General features: G+C 26.8%; 1 protein-coding gene across 1 annotated transcript in view; it reads right to left on the reverse strand.

Moving 5' to 3' along the window:
• The window catches only part of LOC108782017 (scavenger receptor class B member 1), a 19,178-nt gene extending 14,202 nt beyond the window's left edge, over window positions 1-4,976 (reverse strand). Inside the window, exons 1-2 of the mRNA XM_018550166.1 lie at window positions 4,916-4,976; window positions 1,100-1,191 (exon numbers count right to left, since the gene is read on the reverse strand). Of these exons, the coding sequence (XP_018405668.1) occupies window positions 1,100-1,191; window positions 4,916-4,949 (126 nt within the window). The 5' untranslated portion in view covers window positions 4,950-4,976. The remainder of the gene's footprint in view (window positions 1-1,099; window positions 1,192-4,915) is intronic.
• Between the last annotated feature and the right edge of the window lie 7,620 nt (window positions 4,977-12,596).

Genomic DNA, 12,596 nt, shown 5'->3' on the forward strand with positions numbered 1-12,596 from the left:
GTTTGTCCACGTTTGTCCACCCTATTATTATTATATTTTTCATAATAAAGAAAAATAATCACTTGGGAGTACTACAATTTTTTTTGTGTATAACTTTTTTTTGGAGGGTGGACAAATGAAAATAACGGGTGGACAAACGTGGACAAACAGTGGACAAACGAATGCAATAATGATTTTATCAAAATTCATATTTAGGGATGTTGACTTCTCATTGTTAGTACTGCTGCAGCATTATGATTCGGTAACCATTTTTGGTATAATATTGTTACTGCATTAGGTACAATATGTGTACTGATTTTCGGTATTATTGTGGTACTGTAATCTCGTACTGTAATACCGTACTATAATGGTACCGACGTTTAGAAACATTACGACACCGTAATCCCGTACCATAAGAGTACTGTATTTCGAGTCTTGGCCCGGTGCTATCATCCCAGTATTACATCAGTACAATACCAATACTGGCATCCGATATCACGCCGGTACTAAATACTAAAAGTTGATACTGGGTCAGTATCTCGCCGGTATTCAATTCCCACTTGGGTTATTAAATTTTTTTATGCACAATCATTATAATATTAAAGTCTTCAATAAATATATTTATAAGTTTTTTGAATAAAGTTTTAGAGAGAAAAATATAACTAAAGAACTGTTTAATGAAGATACTTTTACTTGCACTACTTTGTTATAAAAAGAAATAGTAATTAGTAATTTTTACAGATTTTTTATTTGCTGAGAATAAATCCATAATTAAAATTGCTTTCACATCACGTTTTTGAGAAAGTTGTACTGAAAAGTGTTGAAATTTTAGGTATTTTTTAAGTATTTTTGAATTAAATAAGTAACTTTTTGGAGGACCGTTTATGCAAATTGTAAAATAATTAATGCAACCTTTTAATTTAAAAGAAGAATGATTTTATTCGATATTTTTAATAAAACGAAACACTATAAATATATTTCCTCAATTAAAATTCTTTTCCGTTATTTTACGTATAGTTTTATTTGGTTCTTCTATATATATATATATATATATGTGTGTGTGTGTGTGTGTGTGTGTTTCTGCGTTTTTTTTTGTTATTTTTATACGATAGATACTTACGTATTCCAATATCATGGTCATGGGATCGGTGATGTAAATCACATATGTTAAGGAGCTGCATCCAATGCCTATCATAAACAAGATGATGCATTCTGTAAAAAAGACTTTCTTGAAAACTGATCACGCCTTATTTTTGTACATTTTATTTCTTTTTTTATACGTCTCGAATGCATATTAAGGTACGATAACATATATTTTAACATAATTGATAAATTAACTGGTATATATATATGTATATTACATATATCTATATTTTTTTATGTTTACATATAATAAATTCGTCTACTTTATACATTTATAAACTTATGTTTTCCAAAACACGAATAGAAATTCATTTTATTATCTTATTTATTCAAAATCATTTTATGCGTAACTTTTTTTTAAGGAAGGTTGGACAATCTGTATATTAATTCTTTTAGTCTGTTGGTCTCTATTTGATCCTTAAAATGTAACTTATTTTTTTTTATTAATATTCATAATATGAGAGAAAATTTTTTTCTTTAGTATTTGATTTGAACTTTATTTGTCAATATAAAATTTCTTTTCTGTAAATTTTTTTTTTATTTTTTAAAGTATTTTAATCAGATTTTAACCCAATTTAACCGTATATTAAATATAAATAGACCAGCAAAGTTAAACATTAGTTAAATTGTGATGTATCTTTGATTTATAACTGTTTACTCATGTCTATTATATATACGTTATAAATTATCTACAATCGCATTTCCTTCTTCAAAAAATCGGTAAATAAAGGAAGATTTCGATTAAAAGCATCTTATCATATGTATCTATAATACTACATTAATTCATTACAGCGAAATAACATGCCTCTCTCTCTTTCTCTCTCTTAAATATTACAAATTACTGAAAATTAATAATAGTTAAAAAATATTAAATATCTCTGATAAATCTTTATTTACCACTTCACGCTTCCAATACGTGTCAAAAAGTAATGTCTTACAGTGCATATTTATCTACCATTCACCTTCGACTTTACCCAATCTCGCGTGAAAGAAGGCGGATTATTTTAACGGAATTCGGCTCAATATCATCATTTACGTTTATGCATATTCGTATGCGAATCATTGACTACACACAACAATTCCTTCGAGACTTTTATTTTTAAGAATGATTTGTCAGTAAGAGTTCAGTATTCTAGACGTTTAAGAAATCTTTCTGAGGAATTCGTAAAACTATTTGCTCGTAAAAAAGAGACAGCAAAAATCTATTTAAAAGACTAAGTAATTAATTATTTATAATATATTATATCATGTTAATATTCTGCTATTTTTAAAATAAAATTATATATTTTTCTGTTCCTGTTGACTTTTTTATTATTTTTACTGGCTTATTATTGTTACTCTTTGCTCTTATTCTATGTATATACTTTGTTTTATACTTATAGAACCTTGTAACTTTATTATTTTTATTATTTTTATTTATTTTCATTCTTATGCATTATTTTAAATTTTTTAATCTTCGTGTTTTATGAATTTTATAATTTTTATAAATTTTAAAATAATTTATTTAAATGACTAGTTATTCTAGTTATTGCTAGAAACATTATTATACATGTATATATAATTTACTTTACGTAGTTACCAATTGCAGCATATGTAAATAACTGTAGTTATTGTTATTGTTATTTAGACAAACTAAAATAAAATCGTTTAGATTTTTACTGATATACTTATGAATGAGATGTGTTCAATACTGTATCAAATAAAATTCCGCTCAAATAATTTGTTTTCTTTCACACGAAATTGGGCGAAGTTGAAAGTGAATAATTAGCATTACAAATTCAATTAAATTTGTTATATATGCTTAATAGTTAGTTACGTGTCAGGATCTACCTCTAAAAGTAAACTACTCGGGATTTTTTTAAATAATCATGAAATTATTTTAGTGAATGTATTATTGTATTGTATAATATATTGAAGGTAAAAGAATAAGTATTAGGTATATCTTGCACTCAAAATATTGGAAGTAATCGTTTATTTCTTTTTGTCATTTTAGCTGAAATTATAAAATATACAAAATTTTTATAGATATGAAATTTTAAGATTTTTTCCGTTTAGATGAAACTTTTAAATAAAAATGTTAATTTTAATGAAAAAAGTTTAGTAATACACGAGAAACAACTTCTTAGCTTTAAATAAGTAAACGAGAAATTGTATATTTTTTCTAAAAATCTAAAAAAATTCTTAAAAATACTCTAATATATGTATTATAGAATATATCATAATATGGAGAATAGAATATTTAGGATTTCAATAGACTCGATGAAGTGTATATAAGTATGGCGCATCGCAAATATCCTCTTACTCTTATCTTTCCGAGAATCAGTGTATAAAAGTATATGTTTAATTTACCAAATCAACAAAATACATTTCTTGAACTTTGAAATGCTATCAATGGCAAACTGTGCTTTCCAGTATTCTATATATTTTCAGCATTAATTATTGCTTCGATAAATAAAACAGATAATTTGTGGAATTTCCTAAAACTTTAAATAAAAATTCAAAATTTTCAAGAAAAAGTGAAGTAAATTCAAGAAAAAGAAAGAATTTATACTACCTATTTATAACATATAAATTTTTATAAGACTGTTTCAACAGCGAACTTTCAAATCGATAAATTAGTATAGGAAAAGTTATTTTGTTTTTCAAACGATCGTTAAGTATGTTCTGCACATACGTCATAAAGAAAATGCCAATTATAATAATGCCGCTTCAAGTAGACGACATAAGAAAATTTATTCGATTGACCGGGAGAAATAAATTAGATCACTATTGAAAGCCACCTTGGAATAAATCTTAAAACTTTGCTGAGGAAAAAATTACTAGCCATTCTTGCATATACATTTGTCGCTGACCTGATAAAATTTCTTACACACATAATTATAAACTCGATTTTCTTGGAAATTTAGAAATCATAGCGATGAAATGGCAGCTGCATTTAATAGAACATGAATATATAATGCATTTAATCTGCACTGAACAAATTTTTCCTCTGAACAAATGTCTCGAAAGATCATAGCTTACCTTGACTTACATCGTACGTTATCTACAGTAAAATAAAAAGAAAGATTATTAATCGAGGTCGATCATTCAAGTTCTCATTTGAAATTTTCAATTTCACCAAGCAATGATGTCATCGCGGATATTCAACTGACACATCAAAGTAAATTAATGCAGGAAAACAAATACTATATTTATGCAAACAATATGAAAAATATTTATAAGAATGTCAAATTTATATATAATTAATTTTTAATTAGTTTTTTATTTGCATTATTTATTTCTATAGAACAGTATGACGTTTATTATTATGTTTAAATACAATAATTGCCAAATTACAGAATTTACATTTAATTTCCATGTTATTTGAATGCATACGTTAATCGTAATGTCACACGATAAATTTCTGCTTCTTTACTACGCACATTGTGTCATTCGTGTCACAACTTAATTTTTATCACTTTAACAAATATACAACAATTATTAGGCAATTCTTACTTTTTAACATTTTTAGAAAAAACTCGTAAGATTATATATTTAAAAAGTTGTATATAAATGTTACAGCTAATTACTTGAGGCTTTTAATTTTTCAAAGAAAAAAATGCACAAGATACAAATAACCCAAGTGTGTAAAACCTAAGGGTAAAAATCTATACAAATTATGCAGCATACAAATATATTTATATAAAGATATATATTAAATATTCTTAATTTCTCTTTATAATCAAATAACAACAGTTATCACCGTTAAATAACTAGGGTTATGCGTCTTCTTGCAAATTAAAGAATTACTCACTTTTAAATTGCTGTAGAGCAATTGCGGATTTCATGGCTGTGACCCGATTCTTTTCGTTGTAAGTTCTTCTCTTTGTCACCTTGACTGTAGAATCCTGAAAGGAATACAGAACCATCCGATTATTAAACGAATCGAGAATATAATTACGAGTAATGAATCAAGGTCAACGATATCAATTACATGTGCACAAGGTAGCTGTCAGATTGATTGAATATGTTCATTTACGACATATCGTCATATTTGTCTATATTCTTGGCTTCTTAAGGTCAGTATCTACTTTAAAGAGTAATCTTGAGAGAAAACCGAGAAGTAATAATTATTTACAAATTACTCTTTCGCATAGGGTAAGACCGCCCAAAAGTGTATACTTTTTCTTTGAGATTATATAAGGATTTGAGTTTGGACAATAATAAAATGGTGCTTAGATTATTCTTTACACTTTAAACTAAAAGTTTATCAAGTATCCAATGTAATACTATGACTCGTTTTTACAGGAAATTAATTTTACTAAGAAAAGAAAAATGCGAACTCTTGAGCAAGTCTTCTCAAGAGTTCGCATTAGTTTGCGATTTTCACTTTTTACTTTTAATACAACTACATAAAAATTATTACAGATATTAAGTGAATATATCATTAAATACGAAGCAGAACATGCATGCACACAATATAAATAGTACGAATTCACTAAGCAACGATTTAATGTAGAAATCGATCTATTTATCCTTGAAAAATATTTAAAAAATGATAAAAATCACAAAGTTTAAAATATCTCCTTTATCACTGCAACGATCATAACGATTTTTTATAGGTACACAGATCAACAAACCAAAAAGGTATATTCTGTGAAATGTTCTTATGATTAAATAGTTTCGTCGTAAAGCTCAGTGCGAACTCTTAAGTGATGCACACTTTTAGGAGGTCTTACCCTACTAATTTGTTTAACATTGTATTGCATTTAATTAATATTTATTATATAATAGTATTATTTCTTGATAACGTTTTTGAGGCTTTTATGGATATTTTTTTTAAATACCAGAAAGTTTGCGAGTTATCGTCGTGTCTTTTTCCATTCCTAATACTAACGCTAATTGCGCTTCTCACCCTGGCGAAGTGAACAACAAAGTTCACAAAACATTAGCATTAACAATGGATAAAGACACGGCAGTACCCTGTAAAACTTCTGGTATCTTTAGTGGTATTAGTTATCAGTATTAATATTTAGAAAGATTAAAAATTAATATTAGAAAAAATACTAATTTAGAAAAAAATTAGTAATATGATTTTCTTCTTTTACTTATAATATTATACGTGGTTCTTTTATTATTTAATAATGATTCGTTTTAGTTATAAAATTAAACTGATTATACTAAACCGATTTCTCAATCAAGTTTTGAATGATACAATTTGATCCTTCTTTATCGCAATCGCATAAAATAGACATGTAACCGTTAATACCGTTTGTTTGCGGTGCAAGTAAATTTAATGTTATTCACTACAAGTTTACCGATGCCATTAACACCTTACTTCTATTTGCATGACGGCCACAGTTATTTCCTTCCCAGTAAAGTCCATGGACACTTTCCTCCTGCTATTCTCCCTGTCTGTCTATTGACTCATGAGATAAAGATGTTAGATTACCGCGTATTACAGAAGGAATCACGAAGATATAAAAAGACGATATTACTGGATATCTTGATCACTCAAACTCACATCTGCGCTTTCCTGTTTTTTATTAGAAGCATAAACTATAATTTATAATTATCGCTTATGAAATTAGGAGATATATTGCTGTTTATTTCTAACTTAAAATAAAACCGAAATAATATGGCAAATTAATTTTTTGCCTTAAAACAATAAGAATTAACAATAATAAATCTAAATCATGTGTTTCTTTATAATAAATTTTCGAGAAATATTGTAGCTGTAAAACAAATACAACACAATTTATTTAGTCGGATTGCTATCACAAAGTATTTGTGTCACATACGTAATTGATGTTAAATTTTTTTCTTTGGACAGTCATTCATTATATATTATAAAATTTATCATAAGTATTTATCATGTGTACTTAGTGTTTCGAAAACAACATATACGGTGCTATTAATTAACGTTTATTAATTCGTATTATACATACATATACATATATATACAATACTTTCAGATAACATAACCTGATTCACGCTAAAGTTTGCTACAATTAGTAATTAAGTATCTTATACTCTCATGCATTTTATCAATTGAAGGTTACTTCGTTATGTATCAACAATCTTATATCAACTCAATAAACTCTTTTTTTCTCAATCTTTTCCATATTCTTTATATACAGATAAAAGCTTATTTTTAGCTTAAATGTATATAATTTTTAAAGCTTGATGTATTGATTATTTTTCTATTTTTCTTCTACAATTGATTACTATAATTAATAATACTAATTACTGATTATGCAATTTTAATTATTAATTGTGCATTACTGACTGTTAAGAGCAAAGGTCATAAGTCGAATGGAGATAATCCAATCACTCAATATTACATGACTTTTTAATGTAATTTTATATTTTTAGGTAAGCAAACAGACGAGGGGTAACCACTATCTGAAATATTGTCCTACAGTTTATATGATTTTATTTAATTTTATATAATTTTATTTGATGATATAAATCATTTTCTTTACTGTATGCCGTCATTTGATAAAATAAAAGATTTTATCTAATATTACACAATTATTTCTTGTACTTGCATATGTAATTATCGGATTGATTGATGATCCTTTATCTCCTCATGTGGAGCATAGGACGTCTACAGATCTCCTCCATTTTTGTCCGAGGCTTATATTTGTTTCTCAAATCAAGTTGTTTTCGGATTTGCGGGTGATTGAGCCACAGAATCCTACCTCAGTCAGATATTAGAGACATGTATCTAATGACATACAGGACCTACACAATTTAACGCCAATCCGAAGGGCACTGATGATCATAGATCTTTTGATCATTAGGTGGAGTCATTTTTAGCTCCTTAAACGCGAAAAATCTTGTTTGGGCTCAGGTAGGATTGAATTCGGGTCTGCAGATCGCGAGTCAATCGCATCAAGCGGTGAGCTACTCGACGCCTTAATTATCGAATTATATATCGGAATTTCATATAAATTTTATAATAATTTCAGGTCTCTGTCCCACGATTACATTAAGTGATTACCCCCTCGCAAACAGATCATAAATGACAAATTTGTAATTATTCGTATATAGAATTAAACGTTCCAGATTATTCTGTACTATCTCGATCGCACTTTGAATAATTTGCTATCACGCAAATTCTAGCTTTTCTCTAACGCAGTTATTTCATATCGATTATTTAATCACGTTTTACTGTTTAAATGCATTTTCACAAATTCAGTTATAAGTAAATTTTTATAAAAAAAATATTAACGCTTTTAATTAATAAATCACACACAAGAATAATTTATTTGAATTTATTTCGAACGGATTTTCAGTTCAAAATTATTAAGTACTGTATCAATGCCATGTAAAATTAATATTCTTTATAGACTTGAAAAAAACATATTATTTCTTACTTTTGATCATTACTGTTTTATCTTGTAATAATCGAGTAAATTAAGGGCTGATTGTTCCATCTTTTGGTAAAATTTACTTGTTAGGTAAGTAGCAAGATTACCCAATCACGTGTGCGCGGATTGCCAGATTTACGTAACAGGTAAACTTTACCGAAAAATGGGACAATCGGTCTTAAATCGGGTAAATTAAAGTATTTTGAAATTTAGTAATAAATAACAGTGTGAATAATTACATTTTTAATGGTGAATTTAATAACTCTTTATCGAAATATAAAATAAATATCTCTCATAACTCTTTTATAAGTTAAGTTCAATGTCACAATTAACATACACTTATACACAAATTATATGTTAAAAATTTCGTAATTATGATGACCTCCATACTAAAACAGAGATATGAAAAATCATGTGATATGAATATCTACAAATTATATAATTTGAAAGGTTAAAACCTAATTGTAAGTATAATTTAACAGAAATTGACAATCACTTTTTTATTGAGATTAATTAATATATTTACTTTAAAAAAAATTAAAATTAATTTATTATGAAGTAATCTAATTTAATTTAAAGTAATTTAAAGCTAAAAAATAGAAAATAATTGTCACAATTAACGTATCACAATTTATCGATAATCTATGATAACCCTTCTTTGATAATTAAATTTAGAGTTTCTTAACTTTTTAACACAATTTATATACTATCGCTAGTATTTTTTCTTTATAATAATATAGAAAGAGAGAGAGAGAAAATCTTGTATATTTTCTTATAAATATTATATATTATAATAACGAATTTAGCAATGTGTGAATTAATAAGAATATGAATAAAAAATCAAGCAAAGCTTACACAATGTAGAATTTGTGAAATAATCACTTATTTATATTTACAGATCTACCCAAATTTATGCTAATAAAATCTATACTAGAAGTTATTTAAAGCTATAATTAAATAGAATTTGCCATGTATTTGCTGTTATGATAATAGTAAAATATTCAATAATATCAAAATATAATATAAAATAAAAATAATGAAAGATAATATTAATTGACTCGTATGATTTAAAAATCTCAGAAAGTGTAATGCCTATTCGAGTCATATAAATAGGATGTTAGTGTTTATTATAATTGTGTGAATTTATATACCGCGTATGTAGTCCCCCCCGCGACGCTGATGGATTTTCAGCATTAACGCATACATATTCACTACCGCAGTAATATCACTTGAGTTAAATTGACAATCAATCTAACAAATTTTAATGCCTATAGCATCTTATTAGATCTTAATAATATGTTAAAATTGTAAGGCATTACAATGCCTTACTGATGAGTCCAGTAGCGGAAACCAGGACGAAACGCCAACTTGTGATATTCTTCGCAATCTTATTATTTTTCACAGATTTAAAATTATCGTCATTTCAATATTAAATTTTAATATATGTCTTTCAATATATTATTAAGATCTAATAAGATGCTATAGGCATCAAAATTTGATAGATTGATTGTCAATTTAACTCAAGTGATATTACTGCGGTAGTGAATATGTATGCGTCAATGCTGAAAATCCATCAGCGTCGCGGGGGGACTACATACGCGGTATATAAATTCACACAATTACAATAAACACTAACATCCTGTTTACATGACTCGAATAGGCATTACACTTTCTGAGATTTATAAAATAGAATATTTAGTTATGTTAAATATCATGCTATTTTTAGTTTTGAAACTAAATCTGATTAAAATAATAATTTACAGGTTAGTTTTGTAATATTTTAATGTATAATAGACATTTAATGAATATAATATCTTTTACATATAAAAGAATCTTTTAAAGTGAAGACAATGCATCGTTTCATGCATGATTACCAGTGTAAAATTTACTCACATTTTACGTAGTGTTTATAATATTTCTTTCTATTTTTAATATTTTATTATTAAAGAAGTATCGATTTTATCATTGTAAACGATGAGAATCTTATACTAATTTAATAATAATTTTTTATCAGAGTTTTATCTAACGTATATACAATTTCTTATTTTCTGCTACTAAAGTTAATTTTTCATTAACTTACTGATTGCTGATAAATATCCCAAAATCAATGATTTCATCCTACACACAATTTATATTTGAAGACTATTGATACATACAAATGAATATTTAGATATATTCAATAGAAAAAGATAGTCTTACATTGCGGTAACATGAAATTGCTATTGCATTATGGTAGTAATAAGACAAATGAATAGAACCACATCAGTCTTTATATGTCTGCATTTAATCAAAAAGTTCCTGTGCGACTCCTGCTAAGTCAGTACCGATTACGAAATTTTTCCGTATAGGTATGCTGGATGTGAGATTTGAACTCGCGATCTCTCTCGGTTACAAATCGGTTACGAATCACTCATTCTTACAAGTAGACATAACGTCTCTCTACCGTTTAATGAAGTTGATATATATAACAACAAAAATTAATCGGATTAGTAATCACATAATATCAAAAGAACATCATCACATATATAAAATATTCAACGTCTTAAAATATAAAATATGATATTTTTATTATCGACAGCATCAAAATCACGGAAAGAAACTGTGATAAATATTTATTTGATAGAAAATAGGTATGTTTCTTAAATGTATAATTAATCTAATATATTTAGATTATTATACGCTCACGAAACAATCTATAAGTATAATTTTATTTTAATTATCTGCCAACAACTTAAATCTTTAAAAGTTTCAATGTTTTGATAAATTTAAATCTGCAAAAAATAATAAAAACACACCACTTCCTATACTACTTCCACGACTATAATAATGACAAAAACTCGTTTTGACACGTATGCCAGAACTTTTTCAGATTTTTATATAATCTAGAATATATAATAAAAAATTATTTTGTTTTTTATAAAGATTCCCATTACACTGATAGGAAAGTTAAAATTTATATTGTGAATAAAGGTTTAAATTCAAATAAATTAAATGAAAAATAAAAAACGAACAGAGATATTGTCATATATTATAGATTATCGTCAATTTCTATTTCTAATTCAGTTTTTATTTTATTCTATTTTATTTAATATTTCTATATAATGGCAAAGTTAGGCACCTTTTATCTACTACAAGAAATGCACCTGTTGTCCTCTTCAAAGGAAGCTCACCGAGACTCTGGCGAATGTCTGCACAACGAGATGTCACCTTTATGCTCTCAAAAATCGAAGATCACTTTTCACAATTATTCCTGTATGTCTACGAAGGTAAACTTGATAAATAAATGCCACGAGAGTCAAATAAGAAATAGCACCCTTCGAAATGCCGATCACTCTGAGACTTGAGTGAAAATTTTCGGAGAACGTGAGACACTCGCCGATTCAACACTCCCTCGGCGAGTCACAGTCTCCCTCTTTCTCAATCGTGTTTAGTGCGTATGAGACTTACGTGCGGTCTCCTTTATACTGTCGTTCACTTGGGAGTAACCCAGATGACCCTCCTCTTCAGTCCAGTACAGCCTCAAGAAATCGCCTATATCGCAACGTTTGCTTGTGATACATTGATAGCTAATCGTTGTTGAATAATATAAATTAAATACAAATAAGTAGAAAACGTCATATTTGCGTTCAAGGCGAATCTTTGTGTCTAATAATTTTTGTGAATTTATACAATTTCAAACAAATTAAACAAACTGTAATTATGTGTCGGTCTTGAAATATAATCCTAGACTGAAAAGAGAATCAGAGTAATAATTAATACAAATTAAGTTTTATATAAAAATAATTCTCTATCAAAAAGCAGATTATAATACAGGATTTTTTCTTCGTTTTTTTAAGAAATTTGCAAAATTAGATTAAAAGAATATATTGTCTATTCCTAATGAACACTATGTTATCGAAAGAATTCTTCAAAAGTTCATATTTGAAAATAAGATGTCCGACAATACTGTCTTGAAGATAACATAATGATATTAATAAGTTCTAATACATTGACTTTACAAAAAAAAGTCATTTTAATAATATCTAAAAAAAAATTCCTAAATTTGACTTTTTAAAAACATTTACTTTAAGAAATGCTATTTGAATATCACTGATTCCTCAATTATAATTTTTACATATA

This window comes from Cyphomyrmex costatus, unplaced genomic scaffold (assembly GCF_001594065.2).
Source record: "Cyphomyrmex costatus isolate MS0001 unplaced genomic scaffold, Ccosl1.0 scaffold960, whole genome shotgun sequence".
NCBI lineage: Eukaryota > Metazoa > Arthropoda > Insecta > Hymenoptera > Formicidae > Cyphomyrmex > Cyphomyrmex costatus.